The sequence below is a fragment of the Oryctolagus cuniculus genome, chromosome 12 (assembly GCF_051225735.1).
Source record: "Oryctolagus cuniculus isolate XC-2025 breed Fujian yellow rabbit chromosome 12, ASM5122573v1, whole genome shotgun sequence".
NCBI classification, from domain to species: domain Eukaryota; kingdom Metazoa; phylum Chordata; class Mammalia; order Lagomorpha; family Leporidae; genus Oryctolagus; species Oryctolagus cuniculus.
In genome coordinates, this window is record NC_142878.1 from 66,010,101 (window position 1) to 66,037,091 (window position 26,991).

Consider the following 26,991-nt stretch of genomic DNA (forward strand, 5'->3'; position numbering starts at 1 on the left):
GGCAGCTGTGTAGAAGCTGTTTCCCTTCTCAGCGCCATATTGTGGGAAAGCAGATGCATAGAATAAGTCTTAATTCCAGTAACTTAGTCTAGTCCGAGTTGCTCCCAGTTGCTCCCCACAGGGAGTGAACCAGCGGATGGAAGATTCTCTCTCTCTTTCTCTCTGCTTCTCTTTCTTTCTCTGTGTGATTCTGCCTTTCAAATAATTAAATAAATCTTAAAAAAAAAAAAAAGTCATTTGGAAGTGAATCCTCAAACCAACCAATCCTGCTAGTGCCACATAGCTAAGAGATAAATCACTCAAGGAAACTCTTCTCAAATTCTTAATAAACAAAACTGTGCACAAGATGATTGGCTTAAGCCTTTAATTTTTGATTTGGTTTGTTACATAACAACAGGTAACCAAAGCAGTACTCTTAACAATGAGTCTGTGATTTCCTATTAAAAATGTCACCACCAAATATACCCCAAATTTGGCAGAAAAGTTAAAAAATACATAGCTCTAATTATCAGGAGAGGGGAATGATGCCAAATGAAGTTTCACTTGTCCCCTTTTGATATGCTTACTGGAGAATGGCCAACCTTTATAACAGTATTGAGTACAAGGCTCCCACCAAAGCAACACTCATGTCTGACTCACATAAAAGATTACAAACTGCTGGAAATCTCCTTGCACTAACTCATGATGATGACATGGTTCTTTTCTTATATTAGGTCCAAGAAATCTCAAAGCCTGCTGACTTATCTAATCAGCAGAACACACTGTACCAATCTGTTGATAGGGCAAAGAAACTAGTAAAATTGTGTTGTGAAATCTGCTAATGGTACAAAACTGTGGTTGTCAAAGATTGGGTAGCAATAAAAGATATTTAAATGTACACCAAGCAAAAACAGCTCCTTTAAGAAATAAGTACTCTTAGAGGGATAGGAAGTTCCAAGTATAGGGCAAGAAAGCCATTAAGAGACTACTGGGACAGGGCCGGCGCTGTGGCGTAGCAGGTAAAGCCGCCGCCTGCAGTACCAGCATCCTATATGGGCACCATTTCAAGTCCTGGCTGCCCCACTTCCAATCCAGCTCTCTGCTATGAGCTGGGGAAGCAGCGGAGGATGGCCCAAGTGCTTGGGTCCCCGTACCCACATTAGAGATCCAGAAGAAGCTCCTAGCTCCTGGTTCTTGGCTTCAGATCGGCCCAGCTCCGGCCGTTGTGGCCATCTGGGGAGTGAATCAATGGATGGAAGACTTCTCTCTCTCTGCCTCTGCCTCTCTGTAACTCTGCCTTTCAAATAAAAAAATAAATAAATATTTAACAAAAGAAAAAAAGACAACTGGGCCCATGTCAAATGAACTCAAGAGACAACTTAAAGGGTATTCCCTTAATCAAAGGAGACAATGTATTTATAAGGATAAGAACCACAACAGACTTAAACACATTAAAAATGTTTAAATCCATGAATTCTTAATTATATTGAAAAATAAATCTCATTGGTCATTTTTAGGGAATTCAAGGAATCCATTCATTATTTTGAAAACTAAGAAAGTTAAGGAAAAAAAGGAACCTTGCTAATGCACCTGGGAAGACAGTGGAAGATGGCCCAAGTACTTGGCTTCCTGCCACAGATGTGGGAGACTAGTATGGATTTCCAGGCTCCTGGCTTCAGCCTGGACCAAATTTGGTTGTTGTAGCCATTTGGGGAGTGACCCAGTAGATGGAAGATGTCTCTCTTTCTGTACCTTCCTGTCTCTCTCTGTCACTCTTTTTTTTTTTTTAAAGGTTTATTTATTTATTTGAAAGAGTTACACAGAGAGAGGAGAGGCAGAGAGAGAGGAGAGGCACAGAGAGAGAGAGAGAGAGAGAGAGAGAGAGAGACAGTCTCGATGGTTCACTCCCCAGATGGCCACAACGGCCAGAGCTGTGCCGATCTGAAGCCGAGAGCCAGGAGCTTCTTCCCGGTCTCCCATGTGGGTACAGGGGCCCAAGGTCTTGGGCCATCCTCTACTGCTTTCCCGGGCCATAGCAGAGAGCTGGACAGGAAATGGAGCAGCTGGGTCTCCAACCAGTGCCCATACGGGATGCCAGCGCTTCAGGCCAGGGCGTTAACCCACTGAGCCACAGCGCCGGTCCCCCTTTTAAATAAATAAATAAGTATTTTTGAAAAAAAGAAAAAGAAGGGGTCAGAGTTGTGGTATAGTGGGTTAATCTGCCACATGAGATGCCAGCATCCCATATGGGCAACAGTTTGTGTCCCAGCTGCTCCACTCCCAATCTAGCTTCCTGCTAATGTGTCTGAGAAAGCATTGGAAGATGGCCCAAGCATTTGGGCCCCTGCCACCCACATGAGAGGCCCAGCTGAAGCTCCTGTGGCCTGGCCCAGCCCTCATTGTTGCAGTCATTTGGGTAGTGGACCAGCAGATGGAAGATCTCTTTCTCTGTTTCTCCCCCTCTCTCTCTGTAACTCTGCCTTTCAAATAAAGAAATGAATCTTAAAAAAAAAAAGCAAATATTTATTTTATTTTTTAACCAAACTGTATCTCAGCATAATCAAATAGTTGATGATAGGAATTTTTTCTTAATGATTTATTTCAGCTAACAAACAAAAGAATGACAGAATTTCATCAATTTACAATCCCAAATTAATAGATCTAGGCAATATCATAAACAGGTACTAACAGTGAGAAATAACTTGCTTCCTAGTGAAAGCCTGCAGCAACACTCATGGCGGGGACGGGGAAGCCCCACTTCAAAAAACAAGCTGATCTAATCAAGACTCTGGTTCAGAAGCGCAGCAGCCAGGATTGGAACTATCACTCAGATAGGTTACTGGCCTTGCAGGTGGTAGATTAGCCTGCTGCACCACAACAGGCCCCAACAACGACAAACTCTACAGACAAACCACCTAGTTTCTTTGTTAAGTAAATTTTAAGGAAAACGAGAGAGGGGAATGAACAGAATTCTAGAAATTAAAAGAAACTTAAGGGATGTCAACCAATTGTAGAATACAGACCTTATTTGGATCTTGATCAAAACTTAAAAAATAATTTACAAAATCAAAGAAATGTAGAAACTGAGAGGATATGTAGTGATATTAAGAAACTTATTTTTTCTTGGGGTGACAATGCTATTTTTGTTAAAGAATTCCTGATCTTTTAAAGATACATATTAAAGCACATACAGAACAAAAAAAAAAAAAAATAACCACACTAGGGCAAAGACTGCTTTAACATATTCTAGGAGAGGATCAGTGTGTGGCATAGCAAGTAAAGCCACACCACCTGCAACTCCAGCATTTCATACAGGAGCACCAGTTCATGTGCCAGCAGCTCCACTTCCAATCGAAATCCCTCTTAATGGCCTGGGAGAAACAGCAGAGGATGGCCCAAGTGTTTGAGCCCCTGCACCCACATGGGAGACCTGGATGAAGCTCCCAGCTCCTGGCTTCGGCCTGGCCCAGTCCCAGCCCTTATGGCCATTAGGAAAGTGAACCAGCAGATATAAGATTTCTCTCTCTCTCTCTGTCTCTGTGTCTCTCTTCTTCTCCCATTCTCTGCAACTCTGCCTTTCAAATAAATAAATAAATCTTCAAAAAAATATTCTAGGAGGAAGATGGAACCGATGAGGCAGAAATAACTATAGAGTGAGCAGTGGCTTAGTAGTTAAGATGCTGTTTGTGATGACCACATCCCATATCAGGATGCCCAGGTTGGAAACTCAGCTCTGCTCCCGATTCCAGCTTCTTGCTAATGCTCTCACCCTGGGAGGCAGCAGTTCAAGGACGTGAGTCACTGCCACTGATGTGGGAAACCCAGACTAAGCTGGGCATGGCCCAGCCCTAGCTGTTGGGGTAATTGGAGAGTGAATCAGCAGATGGGAGATCTGTTTGTGTATGTGTGTCTCTCTCTCCCTCTCTCCCTCTGTCTTCCAAATAGATAAATAAATAAACTATAAGTTTATGACTGTTTAAGCTAGAGCATGGGTACACTGAGGTTCATTAAATCATTCTGTTTTTATGTATACTTATAATTTTCTTTAATAAAGAATTAAAAAGGAAAGAATAGTTCATTATATTTTCAAACACATTTTTCTTTCCCTAAGTACATTTTTATTTACCTTACTAGATGTTAGCTATTGAAGTTAGGAAAATTTAGCACTGCATGAAGTGATAGTAAGATTTAAAGTATAAACAGGGCTGGCACTGTAGCGTAGCAGGTAAAGTCACCGCCTGCAGTGCCACATCCCATATGGGTGCTGGTTTGAGATCCAGCTGCTCCACTTCTGACCCAGCTCTCTGCTATGGCCTGGAAAAGCAGTAGAAGATGGCCCAAGTCCTTAGGCCCCTGCAACCATGTGGGAGACCCAGAAGAAGCTCCTGGCTCCTGGCTTCGCATTCGGTCAGCTCTGGCTGTTGCAACCATCTGGGGAGTGAATCAATGGATGGAAGACTTCTCTCTCTCTGCCTCTGCCTCTCTGTAACTCTGCCTTTCAAATAAATAAATAAATCTTTTTTTAAAAAAAGTATAAACAGAATTTAATTATGGAAAAATAACAAGTCATATAAGCAATATTTATTTCCTACTAAAATGCTATTTTTATCACAATACCAAAAGTTACTCCTGTCCATATACGTACAAATGTGTACACACATTTACACACTGAGATGTACACTCACCACTTTCCATCTCTCTTTGACCAAGATGCCAACACTCAGGATATCCGGCTGCTCTCCTCCCCCACTCATTGCAATATACTGATGTGGCAGAACAGCTACACAGGCATCCAGTTCCCAGGGGTGGTTTCCATTTAACCTAAAACAAAAGAAACAGTAGCAGCATATCAAGGCTAACTAATTAACAAAAATAACATTCTAGCACCAAGAAACCCTGCTGATCCTATATGTTAATTAGGATGTTTTATTGGAAAGGGGAAAACTAAAAAACCCAGTACCAAAACCTGCCTAATACATATATTTTCAAAAGCATGTATCATTCCATTACAAATGCCCAGTAGAATAGCTAAACACTATAAAAACCATCATTTCAACACAGATTTTTAAAATAACTGAGATTACAAGACTACATGGTGTCAATAGCACTTGATCCAGGGAGACCAATATCCTTTGCTGAAGAAAAAGACATGATACCTAATTTACTACAGCTTATAGTTTAACCATTGTAAGTTAGAGCTTAACGTCACTATAGCTAATAGTACTTTCTTTTTCATTTTTAAATTTTTATTTAATGAATGCATTTTTGCATAGATACAACTTCAGGAATATAATGGTTCTTTCTCCCATAATCCCTCCCCCACCCCGCTCCCATCCCACCTCCCATTCCCTCTCCCATCTCCTTCTTCATTATGGATCAGTTTTAGTATGACTTTATATACAGAGGACCAACTCTATGCTAATCATAGACTTCAACAATTTGCCCCCACGCCCACACACAATATATAGAGTACAGTTTGGGGAGAGAATTTGCAGTCCATTCTCATATTGCAATTCAATAGGGAAAGAGGTCCTACCTGGGGAGCAAGTGCACATTGACTACTGTTGTTCCTTTAACAATTAACACTCTTTTTTTTTTTTATGACATCAGTGATCACCCGAGGCTCTTGTCATGGGCTGCCAAGGCTATGGAAGCCTTTTGTGACCACAGACTGTCGGTATTTGGACACGGCCATAAGCAAAGTGGATGTTCTCCTCTTCCTTCAGAGAAGAGTGTCTCCTTCTTTGATGACCCTTCCTTTCCTCTGAGGTCTCGCAGAGATCCTCCATGTAGGATACTTTTAGTCACAGAGTCTTGTCTTTCCATGCCTGAGATGCTCTTGCAGGCCTTTCAGCCCAACCAGGAAGCCTTATGGGTTGATTCTGAGGTCAGAGTGTTATTTACTGCGAAAGTCATTCTAGGAGTCTCCTGTGTGGACTGCTTCCCATGTTGGTCCTTCCTTCCTTTTTAATTCTATTATTTTTACCAGGTACTTGATGTTATTTATATCATCCCTTTTAAACTTAGACCGATCTATCTGTTGCCTTTAACATTTAATCATTTTAACACTGAAGATGGAGTTTATACCACCAATTCTTATGGGTTTGGAGCCCCATGATTAGTTCTTAGGCTGTACCTTGACAGGTAAATCTAAGTCTATATGCTTGTATGCATAACTTTACTGGTTTTTTTTTTTTTTTTTATAGCTTTAGACTACCTCCTCCATCTCTTATTCCCTCTCTCATTTTTTATTTTTATTTTTTGACAGGCAGAGTGGACAGTGAGAGAGAGAGACAGAGAGAAAGGTCTTCCTTCTCCATTGGTTAACCCTCCAATGGCCGCTGTGGCCGGTGCGCTGCAGCCGACGCACCACGCTGATTCGAAGCCAGGAGCCAGGTGCTTCTCCTGGTCTCCCATGCGGGTGCAGGGCCCAAGCACTCAGGCCATCCTCCACTGCACTCCCGGGCCACAACAGAGATCCAGACAGGAAGAGGAGCGACCAGGACAGAATCCAGCGCCCCAACCGGGATTAGAACCCGGGGTGCCGGCGCCACAGGCGAAGGATTAGCCTATTGAGCTGCGACGCCAGCCTTCCCTCTCTTATTTTTAAATGGGATCTTTTTCCAATTGCCTTAAAATACATATAATTAACTCTGTATCACATAGAGAGTTCAGCATATAGTGTGAAGTAGAGAAATGAGAGAGAAAGAAGGACAAGAAAGAAAAAAAAACAACAAAACAAAACAAAAAGGATATACACAGTAAAAAGTAACAATGGTAAACTGTCCCTCAACAATCAGGTCAAGGATTCTTGAAGACATTGATTCTAAAAGTGACAATTTCGCTTCTATAGCTTTCATTTTAGCTGTGCTATAATTCTCCCAAATCAGGGAGAACATATGGTGCTTGTCTCTTTGGGACTGGGTTATCTCACTAAGTATGAGGTTTTCCAGCTTGCTCCATTTTGTTGCAAAGAACCGGATTCTTTCCTTTTTACTGCTGTGTAGTATTCCATAGTGTACATATCCCACAATTTCTTTATCCAGTCTTCGGTTGAAGGACATTTAGGTTGATTCCATGTCTTAGCTATTGTGAATTGAGCTGCAATAAACATGGAGGTGCAGATAGTTCTTTTGTTTACTGATTTCATTTCCCTTGGTAAATTCCTAGTAGTGGAATGGCTGCATATTACGGTAGGTCTATATTCAGATTTTTTAAGTATCTCCACACTGTTTTCCACAGTGGCTTTACCAATTTACATTCCCACCAACAGTGGGTTAGGGTGCCCTTTTCACCATATGCTCTCCAGCATTTGTTGTTTGTTGATTTCTGTATGAGGGCCACTCTAAATGGGGTGAGGTGAAACCTCATTGTGGTTTTGGTTTGCATTTCCCTGATGGCTAGAGATCCTGAGCATTTTTTCATGTGTCTGTTGGCCATTTGGATTTCCTCTTTTGAAAAATGCCTGTTAAGGTCCTTGACCCATCTTTTTATAGGGTTGTTTGTTTTGTTACTGTGGAGTTTCTTGATCATCTTATAGATTCTGGTTATTAATCTTTTAACAGTTATGTAGTTTGCAAATAATTTCTCCCATTCTGTCAGTTGACTCTTCACTTTCCTGACTGTTTCTTTTGCTGTAAAGAAACTTCTCATTTTGAGGTAATCCCATTTGTTCATTTTGGCTTTCACTACCTGTGCCTCTGGGGTCTTTTACAGGAATTCTTAGCCTGTTCCAATGTCTTGAAGGGTTTCCCCTATGCTCTCGATTAATTTGGTGGTGTCGTGGCGTAGATTTAGATCTTTAATCCATGTTGAATGGATTTTTGTATATGGTGTAAGGAAGGGGTCTTGCTTCATACTTCTACATGTGGACATCCAGTTTTCCCAATACCATTTGTTGAAGAGGCTGCCCCTGTTCAGGGGTTGGTTTTAGCTCCTTTGTCGAATATGAATTGGTTGTAGATGTTTGGATTAATTTCCAATGCTTCTATTCTGTTCCATTCATCTATCCATCTGTTTTTGCACTAGTACCAGTCTGTTTTGATTATAACTTCCCAGTAGTATGTCTTAAGTCTGGAATTGTGATACCTCTGGCTTTGTTTTTATTGTATAGGATTGCTTTAGCTATTCGAGGTCTCCTTTTCCTCCATATGAATTTCAGCATCATTTTTTCTAGATCTGTGAAGAATGTCTTTGGTATTTTGATTGGTATAGCATTGGACCTATAAATTGCTTTCGGAAGAATGGATATTTTGATGATATTAATTCTTCCAATCCATGAATATGGCAGATTTTCCCATTTTTTTTGTGTCTTTTATTTCTTTTTATTTATTTATTTATTTAATTATTTATTTTTGACAGGCAGAGTGGACAGAGAGAGAGACAGAGAGAAAGGTCTTCCTTTGCCGTTGGTTCACCCTCCAATGGCCGCCGCGGCCAGCGCGCTGCGGCCGGCGCACCGCGCTGATCCGATGGCAGGAGCCAGGAGCCAGGTGCTTTTCCTGGTCTCCCATGGGGTGCAGGGCCCAAGCACCTGGGCCATCCTCCACTGCACTCCCTGGCCACAGCAGAGGGCTGGCCTGGAAGAGGGGCATCCGGGACAGAATCCGGCGCCCCGACCGGGACTAGAACCCGGTGTGCCGGCGCCGCTAGGCGGAGGATTAGCCTAGTGAGCCGCGGCGCCGGCGATGATATTAATTCTTCCAATCCATGAATATGGCAGATTTTCCCATTTTTTTTGTGTCTTTTATTTCTTTTTATTTATTTATTTATTTAATTATTTATTTTTGACAGGCAGAGTGGACAGTGAGAGAGAGAGACAGAGAGAAAGGTCTTCCTTTGCCGTTGGTTCACCCTCCAATGGCCACCACGGCTGGCACGCTGCGGCTGGCGCATCACGCTGATCTGATGGCAGGAGCCAGGTACTTATCCTGGTCTCCCATGGGTTCAGGGCCCAAGCACTTGGGCCATCCTCCACTGCACTCCCGGGCCACAGCAGAGAGCTGCCCTGGAAGAGGGGCAACCGGGACAGAATCTGGCACCCCAACAGGGATTAGAACCCGGTGTGCTGGCGCTGCAAGGCAGAGGATTAGCCTAGTGAGCCGCAGCACCAGCTGTGTCTTGTATTTCTTTAATATTTTGTAATTTTCCTCATAGAGATCTCTGACATCCTTGGTTAAATTTATTCCAAGGTACTTGATTGTTTTTGTGGCTACTGTGAATTAGATTGATCTTAGAAGTTTTTTCTCAGTCATGGCATTGTCTGTGTATACAAAAGCTGTTGATTTCTGTGCATTGATTTTGTATGTTGCTACTTTACCAAACTCTTCTATGAGTTCCAATAGTCTCTTAGTGGAGTCTTTTGGATCCCCTATATATAGAATCATGTCATCTGCAAATAGGGATAATTTGACTTCCTCCTTTCCCAATTGTATCCCTTTTATTTCTTTTCCTTGCCTAATGGCTCTGGCTAAAACTTTTAGGACTATATTGAATAGCAATGGTGAGAGTGGGCATCCCTATCTGGTGCCAGTTTTCAATGGAAATGCCTCCAACTTTTTGCATTCAATATAATGTTGGCCATGGGTTCATCATAAATTGCCTTAATTGTGTTGAGGAATGTTCCTTCTAAACCCAATTTGCTTAGAGTTTCGTCATGAAAGGGTATTGTATTTTGTCAAATGCTTTCTCTACATCTATTGAGATAATCATATGATTTTTGTTTCTCAATTTGTTAATTGAGAAATCACATTGATTGATTTTCCAATGTTGAACCATCCCTGCATACCAGGGATAAATCCCACTTGGTCCGAGTGAATGATCTTTCTGTTGTGTAGTTGGATTTGGTTGGCCAGAATTTTGTTGAGTATTTTTGCGTGTATGTTCATCAGGGAGATAGGTCTATAGTTTTCTTTCTCTGTTGCATCTTTTCCGGGTTTAGGAATTAAGGTGATATTGGTTTCATAGAAAGAATTTGGGAGGACTCCCTGCCTTTCAATTGTTTTGAATAATTTGAGAAGAACTGGAATTAGTTTTCTTTAAATGTCTGGTAGAATTCAGCAGTAAAGTCGTCCACTCCTGGGCTCTTCTTCTTTGGTAGCGTGATTATTACTGATTCGATTTCTTTCATGGTTATGGGTCTGTTCAGGTTTTCTATGTCTTCATGGCTCAGTTTCAGTAGGTTGCATGTGTCCAGCAATCTATCCATTTCTTCTAGGTTTCCCAATTTGTTGGCAAATAGCTCTTTGTAGTGGTTTCTGATGATTCTTTTTATTTCTGTGGTGTCTGTTGTTACATTTCCATTAGCATCTATAATTTTACTGATTTGAGTCTTCTCTCCTTTTTTTGGTTAAGTGGGCCAATGGTGTTTCAATTTTGTTTATTTTTTTCAAAAAAGCAGCTCTTCATTTTGCTGATCTTTTGTATTTTTATTTTTTGGTTTCAATTTTGTTGATTTCTTCTCTAATCTTGATAATTTCTTTTCTTCTACTGGATTTGGGTTTTGTTTGCTGCTGTTTTTCTAGATCCTTGAGGTGCATAGAGAGATCATTTATTTGGTACCTTTCCAGTTTCTTGATGTAGGCACCAAGTGCTATAAACTTTCCTCTTAGCACTGCTTTTGCTGTATCCCACAAATTTTGATAAGTTGTATTGTCATTTTCATTTGTTTCTAGAAATTTTTTTATTTTTCTTTTAATTTTTTAATTTTTTTTTGACAGGCAGAGTTAGAGAGAGAGAGACAGAGAGACAGAGAGAAAGGTCTTCCTTTTTCCGTTGGTTCACCCCCCAAGTGGCCGCTATGGCTGGTGCATTGTGGCCAGTGCGCTGCGCCGATCCGAAGCCAGGAGACAGGTGCTCCTCCCGCTCTCCCATGCAGGTGCAGGGCCAAGCACTTGGGCCATCCTCCACTGCCTTCCCGGGCCACAGCAGAGAGCTGGACTGGAAGAGGAGCAACTGGGACAGAATCCAGCATCCCGACCGGGACTAGAACCCGGTGTGCTGGCGCCACAGGCACCGGCCTGATTTTTCTTTTGATTTCTTCTATGACCCACTGTTCATTCATAATCATGTTGTTCATCCTCTATGTGTTTGCATATGATGCAGAGATTCTTGAGTTGTTGATTTCAAGCTTCAATGCATTGTGGTCTGAGACCTCGCATGGTATAATTTCAATTTTTTGAATTTTCTGAGGCTCCCTTTATGGCCTAGCATATGGTCAATCCTAGACAAAGTTCTGTGCACAGGGAAGAAATATGTGTACTCTGTGGCTGTGGGATGGAAGGCTCTGTAGATATATACTAGGTCTATTTGGTCTATAGTGTCAATTGAGCTAATAGTATTTTAATGTTACAAAATGTGCTTAAAAGCACAGAGAGTAGTAGGTATTTGATGTAGAATTAAGATGCCACTTTGGATGCCTGCATTTTACTCTGAAGTACCTGAACCAGAGTCCTATCTCCAATCCTGATTCTAGAGCCTAGTAATGTATAACCTATCAGGAAGCAGATGATGGATCAAATGGCTGGGTCCCTGCCACCCATATGGGAAACCAAGATTGATTAACTGGCTCCCCAGCCTCAGTCATTGCAGGCATTTGGGTTGAGAAGTAGAAGATGAGAGATCTCTCATTTTGTCTCTCCCTGCCAGTCTCCTCTCGAAGTTTCAAATAAAATCAATTAATAAAATTTTTAAATGTACAGAAATAGATGTGAATATAGAAAGGGACTGTTGATCACATCTCACATAATATTGTAAGAAAGAGGATAACAGTAAAATGAACAGCATGCCTGCAAAAATGAAGACACAGCACAAAGCTGAATGTGTAATTTAAAACCATTCCACAAAACAATCTCTGTGCCTAGATTCTGTGGATAATTTGTTCTAAAACTTACACGGATAAGCAAAAAATATCCAAAGTATTTTTTGAAAAGCAAAAAAGCTGCAGGAATTATGCCACATGATTTTAAGACATTATATATAGTAATCTAAGGGACAGAAATAAAGATAACAGAATAAAAAGTCTTGAAATAGATCTATATAAACATAACCAATTAATTTGAAGTTCTTTTTTACATGTAAATATAATTCACATACCACAAAATTCACCATTTTAAATTATACAATTTGCTGATTTGTAGTAGATTCATGAAATTATTTAACCACCAACCACAATCTAATTCTAGAATACTTTTACCACCCCAAAAAAGAAACCTTACACCCACTAAAGTCAGCCCCTGGAAATCACTGATTTACTTTGTCTCTGTGGATTTGCCTATTCTGGTCAACTGATTATTGACAAAGATGCAAAGGCAGCTCAGTATAGAAAAGACAGTCTTCTCAGCAGATGGAGACCCCTCTCGCAATCTGTCTCTGTCTCTCTGTAACTTTGCCTTTCAAATAATAAATAAATCTTAAAGAAAAAAAAAAAGACAGTCTTTCTAAAAATTGGTGTTGGAACAACTACACATCACATGTAAAAAACAAAACTTCATACCTCATACAAAACTTAATGTATTATAGTTCTAAATGTAAAATATACAACTTTTAGAAATAAACTTATATGAAAATATTTTGTGACACAGAGTTTTAAAATAGTTTCTTTTTAAAAAATAGTTTTTGCACCAAAAGTACAACTCATATATGAAAAAAAACCCCAATAAACTAAAATTCACTAAAATTCAAAAATTTCAGTCCATGAAAGACACTATTAAGAAAATTAAGACAAGTTACAGTTTAGGAGAATAATGTCTGCAAAATCATGTAACCAAGCAAAAGCTTTTATCCCAAACATATAGAGAACTATTAAAATTCAACAATAAAGAGGGGAGAGGCATTTGGCATAGTAGTTAAGACACCAGTTGGGATGCCTGCCTCAGGTTCAGCTCCAGGATCTATTCCCAGTGCTCCTCGTTAATTCATACCCTGGAAAGCAACAAGTGACCCTCAAGTAGTTGGGGCCCTACCACTCACATGGAAGACCCAGAATGAGTTCTCAGCTTCTGGCCCAACCCTAGCTTGTTACAGGCATTTAGGGAACGAATAGCAAGTAGATAGGAGATACCTCTCCCTCTTCTTCTCCAACTATCTTTCCAATTAAAAAAAAAAATCAACAGTAAGAAAAAAATTCAACTTTTAACCAAGATTTATTTACTTATTTATCTGAAAGACAAAGTGACAGAGAGAGGAGGAAAAACAGAGAGATAGATCTTCCAACCACTAGTGCATCCCCCAGATGGCCACAATAGCCAGGAATGGGCAGGCCAAAGGTAGGAACCAGCAGCTTCACCCAGGTCTTCCAATGGGTGGCAGGGGCCTAAACACTTGGATCATCTTCTGCTGCTTTCCCAGGCCATTAGCAGGGAGCTGGATTGGAAGTGGAGCAGCCAGGACATGAACCAGCACCCATATGGGATGCTGTAGTTGCAGGCAGTGACTTTACCTACTTTGCCACAACACTGGACCCATAAATGATTCAATTTGAAAATGAGCAAATGACAGACACAAATTCAAACTGTTCTTTAAGGGGAACAATGCTGTGGCACATCAGGAAGGTTTGATGCCTGGCATGATAGACAACAGCTGGATTCTCATACTTTGCATGTAGTCTATTGAAGTCTGTTCCTTTGGTTGAGGTATATGAAGAAAATACAATCTCATACAAGTACATAGCTGGAAAAGGGAGGAGTATTTTATTAGCATTTTTATACATTATAAAAATATTTTAATCTACTTGAAACTACTCAAACCTTCTGGATCCTGCCTCCAGCCATTTGGGGAGTGAACCAACAGATAGAGGATATTCTCTCTCTCTCTCTCTCTCTCTCTCTCTTTCCATCACCATCTCTCCATCTCTCTCTGTAATTCTGACTTCCAAATAAATAAATAAATCTTAACACAAAATAAAGTAGTAAAGTGAGGCCAAGACTATAAAAAGAATAGTATGAAAAAGTTTTTGGAAGTATTGGAGCTAACATGAGTAATTACTATGAAGTATGACTATACTGAGGGTTACGTGAATCTATACATGTTAGAGCTCCTAGAACTATATACCCACAAAAGTTCATTTATTACATACTAATTTTTTAAATAAAATATTAGCCGGCGCCGTGGCTCAATAGGCTAATCCTCCACCTTGCGGCGCCGGCACACCGGGTTCTAGTCCCGGTTGGGGCGCCGGATTCTGTCCCAGTTGCCCCTCTTCCAGGCCAGCTCTCTGCTATGGCCAGGGAGTGCAGTGGAGGATGGCCCAGGTGCTTGGGCCCTGCACCCCATGGGAGACCAGGAAAAGCACCTGGCTCCTGGCTCCTGCCAGGATCAGCGCGGTGCGCCGGCTGCAGCGGCGGCCATTGGAGGGTGAACCAACGGCAAAGGAAGACCTTTCTCTCTCTGTCTCTCTCTCTCACTGTCCACTCTGCCTGTCAAAAAAAAAATAAATAAAATAAAATAAAATATTTAAAATTTGTAAAAAGTGGGGGAGGAATTGTGGTACAATGGGCTAAATTACCACTTTGGACACCCACATCCTACAGTGCAGTGTTAGTTGGAATTCTCCCTCTGCTTCTGATCCAGCTTCCTAACACATCCTGGGAGGCAGTAGATGATGGTTCAAGTGCTTGGGCCGCTGTTGCCCATGTGGGAAACCTGGATGGACTTCCAGGTTCCTGGTTATTGTAGGTATTTGGGGAGTGAATCAGCAGATGAAAGATCTCACCCTCCCCCAACCAGGGGCTGGCATTGTGGCGTAGCAGGTAAGGCCCACTGCCTGCAGCACTGGCATCCCAGATGGGTGCCAGTTCAAGACCTGGCTACTCCACTTCTGATCCAGCTCTCTGCTATGGCCTGGGAAAGCAGTAGAAGATGGCCCAAGTGTTTGGGCCCCTACACCCATGTGGGAGACCCGGAGGAACCTCCAGGCTCCTGGTTTCGGATCAGCACAGCTCTGGCCGTTATGGCTAATTGGGGAGTGAACCAAATGATGGAAGACCTCTCTCTCTCTCTTTGCCTCTCCTTCTCTCTGTGTAACTCTGACTTTCAAGTAAACAAATAAATATTAAAAAAAAAATCTCCCCCTCTTTCTCTCTGAAACTCTTTCAAGTAGATTAAAATATTTTTATAATGTACAAAAATGCTAATAAAATACTCCACCCTTTTCCAGCTATGTACTTGTATGAGATTGTATTTTCTTCATACCAAAGGAACAGACTTCAATAGACTACATGCAAAGTATGAGAATCCAGCTGTTGTCTATCATGCCAGGCATCAAAGTTACTTGAAAAGGGGCTGGCACAGTGGCATGGTGGGTAAAGCCATTGCCTACAGTGCTGGTATCCCATATAGACACTGGTTTGAGTCCCAGCTGCTCCACTTCCAATCCAGCTCCCTGCAATGTGCCTAGGAAAGCAGTAGAAGACGGCCCAGGTTCTTGGACCCCTGCACTCAAATAGGAGACCTGGAAGAAGCTCCAGGCTCCTGGTTTCAGATTGGCTCAGCTCCAGCACTGCAGCCATTTGGGGAATGAACCAGCAGATGGAAGACTCTCTTCTCTGCCTTTGCCTGTGCCTCTCTGTAACTCTGCCTTTCAATGAGAGAGAGAGATTTGAAAAAATATAAAACAATGTAATCTTCTTACCAATTTGTTTTTGTGTTTTGGAAAAAAAAAATTTACTGTTAATAATCTTAACTAGTAGTAACAACAGAGGACAATGCTAATTACCCTGATTTGATTTGTACACATTGAATACATTTATTGAATTATCACAGGGCTGGCATTGTGACATAGAGGGTTACGTGTGCCTGTTATGTCAGCATCCCATATGAACACTGATTCAAGTCCTGGCTGCTTCACTTCTGATCCAGCTCCCTGTTACTGCACCTGGGAAAGCAGTAAAAAATGCCAAGTGCTTGGGCCCCTGTAGCCTCATGGGAGATCCAGAAGAAGCTATAGCTCCTGGTTTCAGCCTGGCCCAGCACTGGCAGTTGCAGCCATTTGGGAGGTGAACCAGTTTCTCTCTGATTCTGGCCCCTCTCTTTCTCTAACTCTATCTTTCAAATAAATAAAATAAATCTTTTTTAAAAATGTAAGAAATATCAAACTGCACATCATAAATATATATTTTTGTTGAGACAGAAAGAGAAAGCTTCTATTAGCTAGTTCACTCCCCAAATGCCCACAATGAAAAGGGGTAATAGCTATCTATGCCAGAGCTAAAGCCAGGAGCCAGGAACTCAATCCAAGTCTCCCATGTGAGTAGCAGAAACCCTATTTCTTGATCCATTTCAAGAAATTTCTTCATACTAGTACAGATCCAAGGGTCTGCACTAGGAGGAAGCTGGTGGCAAGAGTTAGAGCCGGATTTTGAACTCGGATGCTCCAATGTAGGGCATGGGCATCTTAATTAGTGTGTAACTGCTGGGCCAAATGTCTGTCCCAAAAAACTTGCCTGCTAATTCCATTTTCCACAAACTTTTTGAAGTACCCCCATGTTTACCAGGAACACATATGCCAGGCATTGTCCTTTAGCACTTGTTCACATGAAAAAAACATAAGGAGGTAACAGTGACAGATGTTTGAAACTTGGATAGAATATGTAAAAGAGATAACTGATCAAACAAACCTGGAAAACCTGAACCCACATCAGCAATGGAAAAGGCCAATGAGCAGCCTAATTTACACTAAAAATCCATGAAAGTTCAGAAATTGGCAGGACTAGCTACCTCTGGAAGTATAAATGAAAATGAACCTGAATCACTGAGCCAGCGTTGGGGCACAGCATTAAGCTGGCATCCCATATAGATACTGGTTTGAGTCCCGGCTGCTCCACTTCTGATCCAGCTCCCTGCTAATGTGCCTGGGAAAACAGTGGAAAAGATAACAGACTCCAAAATCTTTTTCCCCTATACCACACTGCTAAGTGACTGTCCCTCTCTCACCATAGCATTAGTCTATGAGATGACATGCAGAAAAGCAATAGGGGTACTTTCTAAGATACCAGATATAGCTGAGGGAAAAATATTCTACTAAAAAGAGTACTGAGTAAAATGTAACTTAAATAATATATCTCATTTTTCCTGTCTCTTAGCACCCTCTAAGGAAGAGAGAAGAATCAGCCAGCAAAATAAGCCTATAAAGAGGAATACTGGGGGCCAGCATTATGGCATAGCCAGTGAAGTCACCAACTGCAGTGCCAGCATCCCATATAAGTGCCAGTTTACATCCTGGTTGGTCCATTTCCGATCCAGCTCTCTGCTATGGCCTGGGAAAGCACTAGAAGATGGTCCAAGTCCTTGGGCCCCTGCACCTGCATGGGAGACCCAGAAGAGGTTCCTGGCTTCTGGCTTCGGATGGGTGCAGCTCCGGCCATTGCAGCCAACTGGGGAGTGAACCAATAGATGGAAGGCCTCAATCTCTCTCTGACTCTCCTTCTCTGTCTTTGTAACTCTGACTTTCAAATAAATAAATAAATCTTAAAAAAAAAAAAGAGGAATACTATTAGAACAAGCATACACACAAACACACACACAAATCCCACAGCTTCACTTTTAAAGGCGATAACCACAGATGAGCAAACTTAAGGAAGATATCTAGTATAAAAATAGAAAATCTAAACAAAGAAAACTTTAAAAAGCACTAGGAGGAAATAGTCTAAGAAAGAATAAAACTCTAAGGGCAGGCATGCAGCACAACAGTTAAGTTGTGGCTTGTTATGTCTGCATCCCAAATCACTGGCTACTCTACTTCTGATTCTAGCTTTCTGCTGGAGCACACCTTGGGAGGCAGTAGGTGATGACTCAAGTACTTGGGTCCCTACCGGCTACATGGAAGACTCAGATGGAGTTCCTGGCTCCCAGCTTGGCCTAGCACAAGCATTCGGGCATTTGGAGAATGAACCTGCAAATGGAAGATTCATTCTTTCTTCATCTCTCTCCTCTCTCTTTTCCCCACTCTCTCTTGTTCTGTCATTCAAATAAAAGTATATATATATTTATATATATAATGTATATATTATATTTATTTTAAAAAAAAGAAGAAAACTTCAGCTTTCTCCTTCTAGTTTGAAACTTACACTATCTGTGGGGCCATTCGCAGGATGGGTGAGTCAGATGACTGCATTCTCCAATTGGCCAAAGTCAACAGCATCGTCTCAAAGAACTTCTGACTGGAAAGAATCAAGGATGTGGAGTATTGGTCATAAATAAATGAATGGGAAAAAGTCCAAAAGAGGAAAAAACAAACTTTGATATCCTGAGATGGATATTGTTATCCACAAAATAAGAACTAGATGATACACTTTTTATTCATATGTTCACATCTCTTTTTAATATTTACTTATTTCCATTTTATGTGAAAGGCAGAGAGAAAGAGTAAGAGAGACATCTTCCACCTGGCTGATTCACTCCCCAAATGTCTTCAACAGCCAGAGCTGGGTCATGCCAAAGCAAGAAGCCCAGAACTCCATTGGGAGGTCTCCCACGTGGGTAGCAGGGATTCAAGTAACTGAGCCATTGGTTGCTGTCTCTCAAGACATGCATTAGCAGAAAGCTAAATCAGAAGCACAGGAATCAGGATTTGAAACAATATAGGACACATATGTCCCAAGTGAAATCTTAAACACTACACCAAATGCCCACCTTGATGCTTTCTGTCAACTCAAAAAGTAGAGACTTAAACAAAGACATGAAAAAGGAAAGAGAAGACAATCAAATTACAGGACTAGTCAAAAAGACTCACTTTTAGAATAATAAGAGATCAGACAAATTTAACATAATAGTCAAATAAAAAAACTCAAATTTTCCCAACTTGAAATATCCAAATTTTCTGATTATACTGGGCACACCAAATAACCAGCATAAGAAATCCACACCAAGATTCATTAGAAGAATTTCAGTACTCCAAGGACACAAAGTTGTCCAAACTCACAAAAAGAAAGAGAAAAAATATTTCATACAAAGAATCAGAACGATGACAGGGTTCTCAACAGCGAGGGCTGGTGTTAGAAAACAAAAAAGCAGCACATTCAGAAATTCCAAGGGAAAAATTTACATTCTCAGGAAAAATTACTTCCAAAATTACTTCCAATCTAGAATTCTACACTCACCAAACTCTCAGTCAAGTGTAAAGGAGGAATACAGATATTACCAGACATTTAAAGTGTGAATGTCTTTATTTTCCACACTCTTTCCCAAGATATTACTGGAGAATGTATTTCATTAAAACAAAAGTATAAATAAGAAAGAAAATTATACAGACCCCATGTATAATTTATACATGAATAATTAATACTAGCTCCAGGAACAACAAAAAACTAGCACAAGAAAGACACTCATACTATATATCATGGCACAGATGTTAAAAGCATCTTTTATAGAGTCATAATAACTCAAAACTGAATACCAGCCTAATCAAAGTTAAGATATAAGATTACTGGGGGTAAGCATTTAGCCACATTTAAGACGATCATGTCCCTTATCAGAGCACTGGGATTGGTACCCAGCTCTGGCTCCTGAGTCTAGCTTCCTGTTGCTAGTTAAAACCAGCAGCAAATGGCTCAAGTAACTGGGTTGCTGCCTCCCACTTAAAATACTTGGATTGAGTTCCTAGCTCCCATTTGAAGGCATCTGGGGAGTGAAGCAGCAGATATAAGATACCACTCACTCTCTCTGCCTTTCCACTAGATGAAAATAAATATATACTAAATATATAATATAGATTGAAAAGTTATTCTCTGGGTCTCAAGTTGAAAATATAAAATATTGGGGGCCGGCGCCATGGCTCACTTGGTTAATCCTCCGCCTACGGCGCCGGCACCCCAGGTTCTAGTCCCAGTTGGGGCGCCAGGTACTAATCCCAGTTGCTCCTCTTCCAGTCTAGCTCTCTGCTGTGGCCTGGGAGGGCAGTAAAGGATGGCCCAAGTGCTTGGGTCCCTGTACCCGCATGGGAGACTGGGAGGAAGCACCCAGCTCCTGGCTTTGGATTGGTGCAGTGCTGGCTGTGGTGGCCATTTGGAGAGTGAACCAACGGAAGGAAAACCTTTCTCTCTGTCTATAACTCTACCTGACAAAAAAAAAAAAAAAATATATATATATATATATATATATATAAAATATTACATATGGAGCAGCCCTGGGGCTGAAATCTCAATGCTGCCCTATCTATGGATGTTTCCAGGCCAACAGTTTCCCTCCCTTCCACCCTGGTGTCCCCTAGCCCTGGCTCCCCAACCATCCACAGCCCTGGCTCCCTTCCCAGCCCTGGCTCCCCGGCCATCCACAGCCCTGGCTCCCCTCCCAGCTCTGACTCCCCAGCCATCCACACCATATTCAGCAGGCTCAATTTGCACAGTGCTTCCTTTACTAAGCCTTGACTGCAGCTCCTAATACCCCGTGTGCCTCCCACACTGCCACCAAGGAGCAAGAATTGGAAAGCATTTGAAGCTGAGCAGTAACGTGGCTTCCTTCTGTCTTCGCAGGACATTGCATCACAAACTGACTCCTGGTGGCCATCAAGGAGATCCCTTGGAATCCTATGTTGGGCTGGTCCCCCTTGTTAGACAGAGCCACATGCCTACTCAAAGTGGCAATGCTCTGGAAGGTGGGTTCTGGTAGTGGGCACCCTGTTGTTATCCACCAGCTTGACTGGTTTGAGACATTTGAAGGCTTTATGCTGGTTTTTGACCACCCTCTATCTGTCCAGGATCTCTGACTACATCACACAGAAGGGCCCACTGGGTGAAGCCCAAAGCCATAGCTTCTTTGCCCAAGTGGTGACAGCTGTCCAACACTGCCATGCCAGTGGAGTAATCCATCATGACATCAGAGAAGAGAACATCCTGACAGACCTCTGCCAGGGATGTGCCAAGCTCACCGATTCTGGTTTGGGTGCCCTGCTTCATGATGAACCTCACCCTGACTCTGATGGGACAAGGGTGTACAGCCCACTACAGTGGATCTCTTAACACCAGTACCACGTGCTCTTGGCCACTGTGTATCCTCTATGACATGGTGTGCAGGGATATTCTCTTCAAGAAGGACCAGAAAATTCTCAAGGCTGAGTTCTACTTCCTGGCCATGTCTCCCCAGACTGCTATGCCGTGATCTGCCGGTGCCTGGCCCCTAAACCCTCCTCCCGACTCTCACTGGAGGAGATTCTGCTGGACCCCTGGATGCAAATGCATCCCTCTCCCAAAGGAGGAGGTGTCCTGGTCCCATCTGTCCTCGTCCCTACTGTCCTAAGGTCTGGCCATGCCCCCTGTGACTGTAATGGCCATGGCCCAGGGACAGACGGACATCTGTTGACCAGGTTTTACAGGTCACTAACAATCCAATGTTACTAAGGTTGGAAAAGGGGGCCCCTGGGGTCATACAATAAGCCAAGTCTGCCCAGTCCTGTGAAGGAGCCTTTCTCCCAGAAACCAGGCCCCTTGTTCCAAAGGAGAGACTTTCTTGCTTCCTGTTTTGCTAGATATTGATTTGGTTGAAATTACTTACATTCTGAGCCCCAGAACTCTTATTCTAATGACTTGCTAGTACCATACTGGCACTTCCTGCTACCATCACACATGTTTAGTTTGGACGTTCTTACTTGCGCAAGGGTGCTTTCCTTCCAGTGATCCAGCAGCTCTTAATTTTAGCAGGAGGATCCTTTCCCCAGCCAAGGGTTCCCTATTTGGACACACTACCTAAGTCCAGGATTGCTGATTCTGGGGGAAATAATGCCCTATTGTGATGTTGGGCTTTTTTTTTTTTTTTTTTTTTTTGCTATCCCAAATGCTCTTATTCTATTGAGAAGAACTTATTCATGTTGATTTGAGAAGGAAGGGAAAAGAATACCAGCAGAAATGAGGATGGGATAGATGGCTTTTTTGAGAGATGGGCTGGGGAAAATGAGGCTAGCTGTTTGTTCTGAGGCACCTCTTCCCAACTTCTGCACATTCTCACTAACTCCTCCTGAGCCAGGATTATTCAACCACTAAAATGTAAATACTTATATATTGGAGGGTGGGGATTTACAAGTGTGCCTTCCTCTCCCTTCTCCCTCTGCCTGGATTATTTAAAAAGCCATATGCAGAAACTCACTACTTAATAAAAGAGACAAAAAAAAAAAACATAAGTATGATCTCATTTCTATTTAAAAATTTACACACATAAATTATACATAAAACAAGCTTGAACAGATATTTATCAACAGTGGTTATTTCTGTAGTATGATGATTTTCTGGTGGAGAGGGAGAATTAGTCATCTGTAAACTTATTACAGCAAATATGTATGTTTGCAATTAGGAAAAAAACACTATTTTTCAAAGTCAGAATTTTTAACTCACATATATGAAATGATTTTCAAGAATGACAAAAATCATTCAATAAGGAAAGGACAGTCTTTCATGGTGTTTGAAAAACTGAACATCTGCATGCAAAAGAATGAAACTATATCCTTACTTTATAACATATATAAAAATATACTCAAAATGAATCAAGAAACTAAACATAAGAGATATAAATTTTTCTAACACTAGGTTTGGCAATAATTTATTGGATATGACACCAAAACGAACAAAATTAAAAACAAATTGGACATTACCAAAATTAAAAACTTTGTACATCAAAGAACACTATCCACAGAGTAAAAAGACAACCCACAGAATAACAGAAAATATTTGCAAATCAAATCCAAAGTTAACATTCAGAATATATAAGGAACTCCTACAATTCAACCACAAAAATAATTCTGTTTAAACAAAGAACTTGAACAGGTATTTTTCCAAAGGAGATATACAAATAGTTAATAAGCACATGGAAATATGCTCAACATCACTATCATCAGGAAAATGCAAGTCAAAATCACAAGGAGAAATCAATTTACATCTATTAAAACAGTCACTCTGAAAAAAGAAAAGGGTGAATGCTGATAAAGATGCATAAAAACTGGAAGTCTTGTGCACAGCTAGCTAACGGGCATAGTGACAAGCTACTGTGAAAAACACCATGGTGGGGACAGCATTTCCCATATGGGAGTCCTGGCTGCTCTATTTCCAATCCAGCTCCTTGCTAATGTGCTTGGGAAAGCAGCAGAAGATGGCCCAAGTGCTTGGGCCCCTGTACCTGTGTTGGAGACCCAGATGAAGCTCCTGGCCCTTGGCTTCGGATGGGCCCAGCCCTGGCCATTGCGGCCAATTAGGGAGTGAACCAGTGGATGGAGATCTCTCTCTCTCTGCCTCTGTCTCTCCCTCTCTGTAAGTCTTTCAAATAAATAAATAAATCTTAAAAAGAAAAAAGGAGGGGCTGGCGCTATGGCACAGTGGGTTAATGCCCTGGCCTGAAGTGCCAGCATCCCATATGGGTACCGATTCGAGACCCGGCTACTCCACTTCCAATCCAGCTCTCTGCTATGGCCTGGGAAAGCAGTGGAAATTGGCCCAAGCCCTTAGGCCCCTGCACACACATGGGAGACCTGGAAGAAGCTCCTGGATCCTGCCCTCAGATCGGCACAGTTCTGGCTGTTGCAGCCAATTGGGGAGTGAACTGTCAGATGAAAGACTCTCTCTCTCTCTCTCTCTCTCTCTCTCTCTCTCTCTTTCTGTCTCTCCTCTCTCTTTGTAACTCTTTCAAATAAAAAAAAAATAAAGAAAAAAGGAACAGTATTGTGGGTCCTCAAATAATGAAGCATAAAATTACCATAAAATTCAGTTATTTCACTTCCAAGTATTTACCCCCAAAGAACTGAAAGTAGGGACTCACATTTAGGTATACTCATGTTCATAGTAGCATTATTCACAATAGCATGGATAAACAAAATGTAGTATATAAATATTATTGAATATTCTTAAAAAGGAAGAAAATTCTGAGACAAGCTACATACAACATTGGATGAATCTTGAAAACATTACATTAAGTGAAATAAGCCAGCTCACAGGATGATCCACTTGATATCTAGCACAAACTCCTAAAGACAGAAAGGTGGTTTTCAGAGCCTTTAGGGAGAGGAAACAAGGAGTTAGTGTCTAATATTAGTGTCTAATATGTATGAAGTTTCCATCTAGAAGGTGAAAAAGTTCTAGAAGTAGAGTGTAATGATGGCTGCACAACAAAGTGAATGCATTTAACATTCAATCTTATGTACTTCTCAGATATAATTATAAAAGCTCCAAGCAATTTTCACTATCTCACTCTAAATCACCAGGAAGAAAGATCATGGAACAAAATGGAAACTCATTGTGCATAACTTTGAAAAACTATTGCCCAATATCCATGAGGCCTGATATGTAGTTATCCATTGCTACATAACAATTTACCCAAAATTTAGTGTTTTACAACAATAGTTACTATCTCACAATGTCTATGGGTTAGGAAAAGGCCCACATGGCAAAGAACTGAGGCAGTGCCTGCTAGAATGTGTGATTAGGTCTAATATGTATAAACAGATAGCAAGGAACTGAGATAGAGCAAAAGTAATGATATGTAAGTTGCCAGAGAGGTTACAAGCCTATGACATCTTCTTTGCTCATTTTCTGTCTCCCTGACTTTTCACTTGCTTGCTCTAATGAAGCAAGCTGCCAGACTGCCCCATGGAAAGACTCATATGGCAAAGAACTGAGGCAGCTTCTACTAGAATGCGTGATTTAGCTGACAACAGCTATTATCAGCCAGCAAAGATCTGAGGTCCTCAGTCCAACAACACAAGGACTGAATCCTGCCAACAACCATCAGAGTAAGCTTGGAAACAGACCCTCCTCCAGCTGAGACTTGTGAGGGCTGCAGCCTAGCTTGACTGCAACCTGTAACTGACCCTGAAACAGAGCACCCACTTCAGTCACACCTCAAATCCTGACCCACAGACATTACGAGATAATAAAAACTGTGGATTTAAGACACTCATATTTGGGACCTCTGTTATGCAGCAACAGATTACTATACACCAGACTTCACTGGTATGGAGCAAAAGTTCCTCAAAGTGTGGCTGACCCTAGGTTCCTTCATGATTTCGCATCACAGATTATATATGAAAAATTTTAAAAACTTGATTGTAGTACCAATACTGTCAATTGCCATTTTGAATTCATTTTTCCAGTAACACTAATAAGTTAAACAGTCTTAGTGCTTGCTTGGCAATATCCTTAATTATCTAAAATAGGGAGTAAATATCATGCTAATGAATTCTGACAATGATGCTAAATCTGGAAATGTTGCCAAAACAGACCCAAAGAAGATCAAAATATGGACAGAACATATTAAATGGAGATTCAACTTGTAAATATAAAATAACATGTGGTGAAAAATCATTTGAAACATTTGCTAGACAGAAAAAGACTGAGAAGAAAATACTCAACTTCTTAATAAATGTTGACATTAAATTATAAACTTACTGAAGATGAAGATCATATCATAATCATTAGATCCTCTGTCACAACCAATTATTGAACATTTCAGTTAATCAACAGGTATTTGGTGAAGCTAACCAGCTCAAAAAATCAAACTGTGCACTGGAAAGGCACTGTAGCATGGTGGGTCTAGTTCCAGCTACCCTATGCTTCCAATCCAGCTTCCTGCTAATGTGCCTGGGAGACATTAGATGATGGCCAAGTATTTGGGTTCTTGCCACTCATATAACACATTTGGATGGAGTTCCTGGCTCTAACTTTAGCACAACCCAGTCCTGGCCATTGCGGACAGTTGCAAAGTGAACCAACAGATGGAGAAGCTCTTTCTGTCACTCTGCCTTTCAAATAAATAAATCTTGTCAAACAATTGTATGTAATTTAAGTCACATTCACATATACAAATAAAACAAAAAAAAAACAAGAGGGGGGGAAAAGAACAAAAGGGAAATATTGTTAAGATTATATAATAACTTCAAAAACCATAAACCAGACCAAATAAAACTTATGAAAAGAACTCCCTATAAAAGTATTATCTGAGGCAGCTGAGATGCACATGTCTCTTGCCGGGGTGTCTGGGTTCAGTTCTCAGCTCTGACTCCTACTTGATTCCAACACTCTGGTAGTGTGGACCTGAGAGGCATGGGTGATGGATGGTTCAAGTGCTTATGTTCCTGCCATCTACATAAAAGACATGGAATGAGTTCCCAGTTTCCAGCTTTGGCTCCATACAGAGGCCACTGCAAGCATTTGGGGAGTGAACTGATTGGCATTCTCTGTCTCTCTTGCTTGTCAAGTAAATGAATAAATATTTTTTAAAAAGTATTACCTGTAAAAATTAACATAACACTGCAGTATATTTATTATCTCCTAACCCTAAGCAATCCTCATGAAATAAAGATCAAAACCAAACTACTTAGGTTCAAACTCTAACTTTTGAGCCCATTATTTAACTTCTCTACATCCCAATTTACTCATTATTTTAAAAAAGGGATAGGGGTGGGAGCTGTGACGTGGTAGGCTAATCCTCTGCCTGTGATGCCGGCATCCCATATGGGCACCAGTTCAAGTCTCAGCTGCTCCTCTTCCAATCTAGCTCTGTGTTTTTTTTTTTTTTTTTTTTTTTTTTTTGGACAGGCAGAGTGGACAGTGAGAGAGAGAGACAGAGAGAAAGGTCTTCCTTTACCGTTGGTTCACCCTCCAATGGCCGCTGCGGCTGGTGCGCTGCGGCCGGCGCACCACGCTGATCCGATGGCAGGAGCCAGGTACTTATCCTGGTCTCCCATGGGTTCAGGGCCCAAGCACTTGGGCCATCCTCCACTGCACTCCCGGGCCACAGCAGAGAGCTGGCCCGGAAGAGGGGCAACCGGGACAGAATCCGGCGCCCCGACCGGGTCTAGAACCCGGTGTGCTGGCGCCACAAGGCGGAGGATTAGCCTAGTGAGCCGCGGCACCGGCCAATCTAGCTCTCTGTTAATGGCCCGGGAAAATAGTGGAAGATGGCCCAAGTGCTCACATGGGAGACCCAGAGGAAGCTCCTGGTTTTGGCTTCAGATGGGCCCAGCTCTGGCTATTGGTGACCATTTTGGGAGTAAACCAGTGGATGGAAGACCTTTTTTTCTCTCTGTTTCTCCCTCTCTCTGTC

The 26,991-nt window shown here is 41.5% G+C and overlaps 1 protein-coding gene and 1 pseudogene across 3 annotated transcripts in view; one reads left to right on the forward strand and one right to left on the reverse strand.

The window, feature by feature from the left end:
- The window catches only part of TTBK2 (tau tubulin kinase 2), a 164,641-nt gene that overhangs the window by 113,386 nt on the left and 24,264 nt on the right, over positions 1-26,991 (reverse strand). For 2 of the 3 annotated variants that reach the window (XM_008269122.5, XM_008269121.5), the window contains exon 2: positions 4,665-4,800. In XM_008269122.5, the coding sequence (XP_008267344.1) occupies positions 4,665-4,733 (69 nt within the window). In that variant the 5' untranslated portion in view covers positions 4,734-4,800. Of the gene's footprint in view, positions 1-4,664; positions 4,801-18,041; positions 18,135-26,991 lie in introns of all 3 variants that reach the window. The other variant, XM_008269119.5, reaches the window with a different exon arrangement.
- Positions 20,438-21,440, forward strand: LOC103351208 (serine/threonine-protein kinase pim-2 pseudogene; annotated as a pseudogene).